The sequence below is a fragment of the Juglans microcarpa x Juglans regia genome, chromosome 4S, assembly GCF_004785595.1.
Source record: "Juglans microcarpa x Juglans regia isolate MS1-56 chromosome 4S, Jm3101_v1.0, whole genome shotgun sequence".
NCBI lineage: Eukaryota > Viridiplantae > Streptophyta > Magnoliopsida > Fagales > Juglandaceae > Juglans > Juglans microcarpa x Juglans regia.
The window spans coordinates 25,103,083-25,113,132 of NC_054601.1; the positions used below are offsets into that span (position 1 = coordinate 25,103,083).

The 10,050-nt window shown below is 34.4% G+C and overlaps 2 protein-coding genes across 2 annotated transcripts; one reads left to right on the forward strand and one right to left on the reverse strand.

Annotated features, from left to right (window-relative positions):
- Positions 1-2,237: 2,237 nt before the first annotated feature.
- LOC121261932 lies at positions 2,238-4,934 on the forward strand. The gene is made up of 3 exons (XM_041164356.1): positions 2,238-2,432; positions 3,135-3,283; positions 4,683-4,934. Exons 1-3 carry the CDS (start codon positions 2,324-2,326, stop codon positions 4,758-4,760), a joined length of 336 nt encoding a protein of 111 aa, XP_041020290.1. The 5' UTR covers positions 2,238-2,323; the 3' UTR covers positions 4,761-4,934.
- Positions 4,935-7,588: 2,654 nt separating this feature from the next.
- LOC121262203 lies at positions 7,589-7,974 on the reverse strand. Its single transcript, XM_041164603.1, has 2 exons — positions 7,875-7,974; positions 7,589-7,812 (listed from the first exon to the last, which is right to left on the reverse strand). The coding sequence occupies exons 1-2, from the start codon at positions 7,972-7,974 to the stop codon at positions 7,589-7,591; spliced, it is 324 nt and encodes a 107-aa protein (XP_041020537.1).
- Positions 7,975-10,050: the final 2,076 nt, after the last annotated feature.

Below are 10,050 nucleotides of genomic sequence, written 5' to 3' on the forward strand. Positions count from 1 at the left end.
TTACAAACATAAGAATGGTCTTCAAGAAATTATCTTGAACAAGCATAAGAAAGGCCAAGCAACAAAACATGGAGTAAGTAATATGGTGCTTACTTTGTTTTGTTTAGCAAAGAGAGAAGATGGGAACAGCCAAATGAAAAACTCGATAAAAAGAATATAAAACGGACCAATCAATAAGGGCATCAGCAACCCAAATATCTCTCTATTCTTGTGAACTATCACAGACATATATATATATATATATAAGCAAGATAAAAGGTCAATGTAAAGAAGAAAAGCCAGTGTAAGAGTAAAGCCTATTGAATCTGTTCGTGAGGTCCTCCAAAGGTAGCATTTGATATAGCCCAAGCAGCCTCCTTCTTGATGTCAAATTCAGCATTTTGGAGAAGATGAAATGGCACCTTAGACCTAAAACACATATTCATCAAACTTGCTTCCTACCTTATAAAGAAGTGAGTATAAGATCATCTGTATAACCTTGTTGTCCATTCAATGAGAAATACATGCAAACCCATAACGCTCAGCATTTCTAGTTGACCACATGGTTTGATTAAATGATTAACCACCTAAAACAATGGCTCTTAGGAAAATTTATGTTGTAGTCAACTCTCGGTGAACAAGTGGGTTTTCATACAATTTATTTCACCATTAAAAAATGGGTTTACATACACAGAACAATAGAAATAAATAACAAGAACAGTCAATCAAGGATGAAGAATAAAGAGTCAAGACCAGCACATTTGATAACACAAGAACTAATTACACAACTTCCATTCAAGAAAATAATTTCATATAAGAAATTATCCACTTCAAGAGAGATAAATTCTCCAAAACCCACCCTAGACCGCACAACAAATCCCCCTAAAGAGTCAAGACCAACGCATTTTCAATTCCCTTGTTGGACTTTAGGCTGCAACAAATCACCTCTTTCAACTATTCTCTTGGAAGCTCCTCCACAAAATACGGTTAAACTTAATTTTGATGATGTCTTATTTCGACCTTCAGAGTTAGCTGGTATTGATGTTATTTTAAGAGATGATATAAGTGTTGTTTAAGGTAGATAATATTGAAGTTTAGCTTCATTATAGGGTTTACAATTAATATTGCATTTGGGTGTTTCTAATATGATTTTAAAATAGGATTCTTTGACTATTATTGAAGTAATTTGTTCTAAATAATCAAATTTATCTAGATAGGGGCCAGTGATTGCAGAAATTCAATGTCTTCTTTTTCGGTTCAAAATGCATGATGTGATTAATGTTGATTGACAAGGGAATGAAGCCGATCACTTACTTGTAAGACATGCTTGTTTTGTGGAAGACACTATACAATAGAGGCATCAATGTCCAGATTTTATCCAGTGTAGAGTTTTATCAGATAATGCTTTTGTAAGTATACCTTTCTGTGATCCTATGTACTTGTAGTTCATTATGAATGAAATCTGTTTCTTTTTTAAGAAAAAAACTATTCTCACACCAAATATCTTTGTTAAAAAAAAAATGTACGAATTATTGGTCGATTTCCCATTTTTACTACGACTGGTATGGTTAATATCATTATTCCTAATTAAAAACATAAAATTTAATTAATTGTTTTTTTTATGGAAATAAACTCATTTCATTAATAAACCGAAGTTACAACTGTGACTATCAATACATGAAAAATTTAGACTATAAGCCAAATTACACATCAGTTCTGAGGCTTCCTTGTACACAAATTCCTTTGTGGCAGACATTGTCTTAACTTCTCGTCAAACTCTCTCCTAACAGAGAAATTGCTCTGTAAAACAAAACTTGAAGGCCCCCTCTGTCATCTCAGGGAAAAAGAGTATAGGACATTGTTATGGACACCAAATCTAATAGTTTATTTCTATATTATTAATAACTAAAATTACAAATAAACTACAAATAAACACATTAACAACTACAGAACCACAAGCACTAGTGTGACCCCGAACGTCATGCCCACTGCAAGGATCGACCTCTTGAGCCCTGACGGTACGAGCATCCAGCTCACACACAGACAAAAACAACCTCCACTGCACAGACAACACGCGAGCACTAGCCATATGACTGTATTCGCATATTATTAATCCATATTATTAATTAATTGTTAATCCATGTCTGTTTGTAATATGTAATTCGACGATGGCTTGGGCCGTGGAATTGGGCTTCTTTAAAGTCGTATTTCGTTTCCTGGATTTTCATATACGACATGCCGTCTGTGAATCACTCTCGAAGTCCTATCATGAGACCTCCCCCATTTAGAGCTGCAATGGTCCGTATTCGCGAGTTCAACTCTGGTAGAGGCTGGCGGGGAGACGATGGCATGGAGGCAAATAATCTTCAAAGCGAGAGCGATTTCCATCTCCCCACAGCCGCATCCAACTCCTGGGTTATCTAGATTCTTCTCCAAAGCATCTCTTTATGTAGGTGAGGTTTTTCTCTGAGTTTATCACATACCCATCACACGGTATTCTCTCCCCGTTTCGTTGCTTACAAATATAAGAAATTTTGGGAAAGGAAAAGCAATTTCTGGCTGTATGGATTTATTTTTTTCTTTTGGGATCTTGCTGAAAATAAATTTGTGTCTTCCATTCTAAATAGTTATACGAGGTAATATGAAGCTTTTTTTTTGTATGATTACTTTTTACTTTCATTTGGTTTCTGAACAAACTTAGGATGGCATTCCAAAGATTTGATGTTGTTTATATTTTCTAAATAACGAAAACCATATATCAACGAATATAAATGTCGGGTGAGAGTATAAAGGTTGGTTCTTTCTGGGGTCCCGGATGTTCGAAAAAAAAATGGAAATTGCAACAATTTGATTCCATTTCTTTGCAACCAAACCAAGCAGTGACCTTTTTTGGTTTCTGAATTACTGAGATAATTCCAAAGGAGAAGGAAATTGATCACGATATTCTTTTTGAGCTGTCTGGGTTTTCTTAATTTTGTTTTTGAAATTTAATAAAAAAAAACGTGCATAAACTAAGCCAAATCGTTGGATTAGGCTCAGTTGAGGAGAGGTCTTGTTTTGTCATGCCTCTAATTACTAATATTTTTCACCAAGAGAAGGTTCTGGTTGTTGAGGCCCAGTAATTGAGTTTGAGGCTCTGATTGTTGTCGTTGCAGAAAAGGTTGGCATACCAGAGTTTTTAAATGGAATTGGGAAAGGGGTTGAGTCCCACGTGGCTAAGCTTGAATCTGAGATTGGTGACTTTCAGAAGCTGCTCGTCACTCGCACTCTCAAGCTCAAGAAACTTGGCATTCCATGCCAACAGGTAGTCACTGCAAATTCTTCTTAGTTGTGCCTGCATGCATTCATGTCTGATATGCACATGGGTTTCATCATAGTTGTGGCTAGAAATATTTGTACTTTGGAGTTTGTATCGAGAAGTTTCTCGTTTCTCCTTTTGTAAGGTTGCTTCTAGGGCAGAAAATAAGATGTAAGATATAAAAGAGAAAAACAAAAGGTTGCTCCTAAATCAGTAAGTTAAGTTCTGTCCTGCCATACATGCATATAAAGCCAGAGCTTGCAACAAAACTATAACTTACCTTACGGCCCCATTATGCTGATATAGTGCAGGGACTTCAGGTTAGGCCAGAGATTTTACAGTCTGATTCATGTCTTGTCTGAAAGGTTCTCTATATTTTGCCCACAGTAGCCTAGCTATGATATGCTTGTCTAACTAAGTGCAGAATCACAATGAACTATTTCTTAATTTTTGCACCGTTTTAGGTTGGCGAGAGGATAGATAGAAGCTCAAATAACATATGCAAAGCTCCATTTTTGCTCACCTGGCACAGTAATCTATACACCTGTTTGATATTTCATTACTTTGTTATCTATAAGATGAGTCATATGACTTGAAGAAGAGAGATGCACATTGCATTGATTAACATTCAAATCTGCTCCATTTTCACTATTTTGTATTTATGCAACCAATTTTCAGTTGCAGTTGCAACGAATAATGTTTCTCTAGATGATATGTTTTTGCCTTTAATTTTTTGCTGTGTTTTGGGTTATAGTTTTTTATTCTTTTGAAATCACTGCCAATACATTCCAATTTGGCAGCTGATTATTTTTCTTTGAGTTACCATGTTGATGACCCTGTGATCTTCTTTCTTGGCTTTTGGCTGATATCACAGCTTGACATTTATCACACGAAGCTCACAGTAAGCATGTCATATTAGTGTTATTCTTTTCTATGCTATGAGAATCTGGATAGACATTGGTCTATGGAATATGGGAACTTTGGTTGACTGCCAAAAGATAATTGGACTGATAGATTTATGATGGTTTTGAGGATGTCATGTAACAACTTTAGTGTTCACATTCCTCTATCTTACCATCGTATTGTTTGATTATGGTTCTTTTATTCGATATATGAAACTGTTTATTGTGAGTATGAATGCTTAGACCTTTGACCATGGCTGTCTTAGCCAGATGTCATTTCATGGTCTGATGAATGAATTTCATCATTAACTTTTTTTTGCATTGGTAAATTACATTTAGAACATTGGGCTTAGCCTGAATGAATTTCGATTATGAGATTTTCAGGGGGGAAAATATGGCATGATGAGTTCTATATATTATATTTGGGGCATGATTGCGGACAGTAGACATGATCTATTCTGGTCAACTTCCATAACTTCTGACGTCTCATTTTTGTTTTGCAGAGGAAGCTGATATTGAAATATGCCCACAAGTATCGGCTGGGACTCTGGAGGCCTCGACCTAAGCCTTTGAAATCGTAATTAGTTTCTTAGTAACTAGTCATTTAAGGATTTAAGAGCAAGATGGTTGTCGACTGGAGAACATGATAGCTAGACATTTACGCATGAAACTGTTTTTGTCTTGAAGAGTTTTAGCATCTAAATGTTTGAAAGCTTTTTGAAGAATTTAATGGACAGGATTCGTTGGTTTAATTCGAAGTACTTGTGCGTTGTGTACCATGCATGGTTAAACAGCTTGGTAGTTGCATGCATCAACCATATAACCATATAAGAGGGGAGGTACTCCATCCCTCCTTTTATTGACATATTTTCTCACTTTCTGCATTCCCTCTCTCGTCTGATTAAAGTGAATCTAACTAGGATGAGAGGTTTGAATACTGCGATTCAAGATTGTTTGCCTAAGATTTCCAAAATCCCCAGCATTTAGCAATGTGTCTAAAAGTGAAAGTTATAGTTCAAAGCAAACGCCAGACTTTATACATAAAATGGATAATTATGCTAGATATTGCATTATCTTATCTACGTATAGGATGGAGAAAGATTTATGTTATATTACATTTTCATCTCAGTTCTATCATACTATGCTGATGCGGCATTGCCCATTAACCAATAGATCAAATCCTATTTTTCAAAGTAACATTTAAATGTTGATAAATTATATCTCATCAACAAAGTAGGATAGGAGTGGAATGGGAACCAACCAAATAGCATTATATATATAGTTTATGATAATATTACACTCTGTTATCATAAACCCTATGGGGTTGGCCTAAGTGATGAAGACCTTGGTCTTGAAGTATCATTCCCTTCAAGGTCCAAGGTCCAACACCTCATGGGTGTAAACAATCCTTTGTGTCCACACCCCCTAGTGAAAAGCAACGATTTAACTAGTTTTGTGTAGAGAAACTTCTGAGGGTATGGTGCAACAAGACCAGAATGTCCGAAGGGCCTTTGAGAGGTTCTCCAACATCAAAAATAAAATAAAATAATTCTCCAGGTCTCGCCACATGACATCAGATATCCACCAAAAAATGAAACAATGTTCTGCCAGGCCATGGTCAAAATCCTTGTGAATCACATGCTCTTAGTGCTTTGTGCCCTATGAGATGATAATCGTGGCCAGTTTGGATAATCGAGGCCAATTTCATGTACCTGCAAATCAGGATTCAGAGTTCCAACCTACCCTGCAGAAAAGGCCTGTTGATTATCCACATACATATGTTAGAGACTGATAATAATAGAAGCTTACATTGTGGAACACAAAATTTAGCAGGAACCAAAAAATGCAATGTCTAGATTTTTATGCAGCTGTACAAAATTTCGCTTCAAAAACCAACAAAATTTGACAATTTTTTCTACAAGTCTACAACTGAAGAAAAATGGCTGTACAAAATTTAACTTTCTAACTGGTAGTAATGCCTTTGGAGACCTGATCCCAGGATGAGTTACATACCCACTGGAGAATTCTCAAAAACAGATAAGTTACCTACACTACTTGCAGAAAACAAGAACCAAACACCAGCTTTATGTGACTAAGCATAAGATTTTCTTACCCAAAATGCAGTTAGTAATCGCACAGACATCTTTGCACATTGAAAGTTGTAATGGATACAGGGCAACATACTTGGGAAACCTAGAATCGGGTCCATTGGTTCCCTTACAGAAGGATGCTGAAGTATTCAACTTGAATCTCACCACCAATTGCCATCATTGCACACTTAGGAAATTTGTGGAGACCAACCTTTGAACGCTCCTAAAGCAAACGTCTGAAAATAATATCTCAATTTACAAATGAGCTTGCCTACAGAATTGGTCATTCAAAGATAGAGACAGAACAATAAATAGATGGATAGATAGACAGATAAACAACCACACAGAGAGAGAGAGAGAGAGAGCATGGAAGTGAAGTCAGTGTTCTTATATATTTCCTTGGTTGGTAAATCCCATTATGTCGTCTACAATCACACAAATGTATATAAAGAGCGGTATTTTGCAGCTACCTAACAAAGAATTACGAACATTTGCACAAGTCCTAGCAAGAAAAGGAACCAGAAACGAGTAGCATTGCTATTTATCAATTCAGAACAAACTGTTTTTCTGTGATATGAATAGCAAAGCCAAACCAAAACAATAGCAGGGGAGAGAAAGGACAAAAGGGTCAAAAAGCAGATATACATGAATGTACTTGGTACCAAGTGAAGACTAACACGTCTAGAGACATCACACACGAGACCCCAAGATACCTGAAAGTTGAAAAAAAGGAGACACATTATGATTCCTAAATGAAGAGCAACTATAGATATGGAAATGTACAAGCAAAAACAAAACAAAAAAATTATAAGGGGTAATTTGGCCTAATACACATAGCCTTCATTTTCGTCGCAATTCCCTTGTTATAGAAATTTGATAGGATTATAACCTTATAATTTTTTGAGAATTCTCTTAGGGCCAATAGTCACTAATTTGAATCCTCTTAGGGCCATTGGAGGTTTACTTGGTTGTTAACTTCCGGGCCCCATAAGATTAGTTGAGGTGCACGCAAACCGGCTCGGACACTCACGGTTATAAAAAAAAAAAAAAAAAAAAAAAGAAAAAAAAAAGTATCATAAAAATGCTATTAGCAGTGCTGATTCATTGACAACCCTTTAGTATGATGAGGTGAGTTGCGAAAAAACAAAGAAATATTTGAGTTACCAATCAGTGACAACATAATGCAATCTCCAAAGTAGTAACCACGATTAGTAGGACAAAAGTACCTTGGAAGATTATCACAAAGCAGAAGAGTGTGGTGATGACCAACGCAATAAGGTTAGCATTTAACGATGATGCTTTGCCTGCTCTCCTTTTCTTTATTTCCATCTTTCAATCCTTGCACGCCTCAATCTTGCAAGCTCAGAAATTTCTCTGACCAACTTCATATCTGCTACATCCAATGATGGACTATTAGGAGGACGAGGTGGTTTGGGAGGCTTCTTAGAGCTCCTATTTCTCCTTTTCTCTTTTGCCATTTTCATCTCCACCTCACCAGACTGTAAAACATTGTCGCTCGAACCCAACCCATCAATATCCCTCCCTGATCCACCAAAGCCATTACATCCACTCCTCAACTACCCAACCTTTTCTTTGCATTCTTACCAACCACATCCAAACCTTCAATTCCATCTTCTTGGATTGTTTTCTCACCACTTTCCAAATCAACCATTGAATCACTTTCCTCTGAATAACTATGATCCATTACATAAACAGTTCCTTTCACTTTCCCTCCAACTGTCTAATCTCAATAACCCAAATGTTTACACCAAATTAGTCCTCTAACATTAAAAATAAAAACTTTCACAAGAAGATGGGAAAAACCGCAACCTTTTCAGCTAACCCAATACTGCGAGTGCGATCAAATAAAAGTCCATAATTCAAGAGATCATGATCTTGCAACCAATAAAAAAAAATGGAAGCTATACCCAGAAAAAAACTTGAATAAAATTACTAAACCCATATAATAAATTATTTATTATATTTTATATAGAAATTTAGAAAAATTATAATGAAGAGATGAGTTTATATGAGATGAGATAATACATTTTCACTATCCAAACAAGCTTTAATTAAATAATTTAAATTTAGATAAGGATATTTTACACTTTATTTACGTTTTAAATTTTTTTTTATTTGAATTTGGATTAAAAATTTCATAATATATATTATTGTATAATATAGAAGAAAATAAATTCAATCAATCAATATAATCATGTAAATTAATCTAAAATAAATTTCATTTTATAAATTCAATCAATCAAATAATCGTATAAATCCTACAAAAGGCATATAACTTTCTCTAACGATAGAACATCCTAATAATTTCAGAAAATCATTGCCATTTTTTCATATCTTATTACTGCAATGTTAACCCTATAAACAAATTTAAAACAGAGAGGCTTGTAAATTGCTCAAAAATTTTAAGACATGTAAAAAAAAAAAAAAAAAAAAAAATCTAGAAATGGATGGGAACTGAAACTATCCATGGAGAGGTAGAAACTAGAAACTAGAAACTAGAAAGAATCAGGTGTCATTTTCGTGGCCACAGAGCAACCAACCACGAACGTGTTTGATGTTTTTGGGTCAAACTTTATGTTTGTCACAAGACAAATTAGGAACCAATTAATAGTAGTAGAGAAGAGATTGTGATGATTATGAATGGTGCCGTGCCTGCCACGTGGTTCATTCAATTATTTAATTTAATTTATGGCACCACATGACCCCCACGCACAATGTTGCTAATTGGAAAGCCGGATTCGACAATCATTTCTTGTCTCTAACTCTGTCAGGGGCCCAACCCTGAGGATGTGACCCGCACTTCTGGGGTGCTCGTCCTTGGACTTTGATAACACAAAAAGTTCTCTCTCTCTCCTTGTCGTTTTGTGCCTTTAGAATGCAACTTGGGTTGTCAAGTTAATGGTCAAAATACACATTTCACTCGTTATGGATTGAGATATTTTAAATGAATTAAATAAAATATTATTTTTAATATTATTATTATTTTAAAATTTTAAAAAAATAAATTATTTATTATATTTTGTATTAAAATTTAAAAAAATTATAATAATAAGATGAGATAAATTAAAATGAAGGAAAAAATTACTTTGTCTCTCAAATTGTATCACTCTACTTGACCGCTCGGTAAAAATAATTTTTTTTATTTTTATTTTTATTTAATGATTAATGAATTGATTTTAAATGGATTGGTGTATTTTTTTATTTTTTAAAAATATTTAAATAAATTAAAAATGTGAATAAAAAAATATAAAGAAAAAGTTAAAAACCAACTAACTGTAAAGTAAAATGAATTATTCTAGACGGCAGAATAACCTAATTATAAAATAAATTGAGGTGAGTTCTAATTCAAACAAGGCTAATCTTAATGTTTTCTAAAAGTAATCACATTAGTGGTTAAATACGACTTATCCAAACCCAAGCCTAGGCCTTAAACCCTCGATGAAAACATAGAATCCCCAAGTTTCTGATGATCAAACTGCTGCATGTTTCTTTATTTTTGGATAAAACCATGATAAAGAACATGATTCCTTCATTTCTGCATGGCTTTTTTTTTTTTTTTTTTTATCGAAGTACTCCTCCGATTATGTTTATTATATTATATATATATATATATATATTTTTTGAAGAAGGGGATTTCAAATTTCAGACTATTTTTTGTAGAGACTGAAAATTATGCCAAAATACCGAACTTTGACATGTTTATTATATATTATTGGGTGAGGACTAATTCCCCAATTTTCACAAATAAAAATGAGAATAT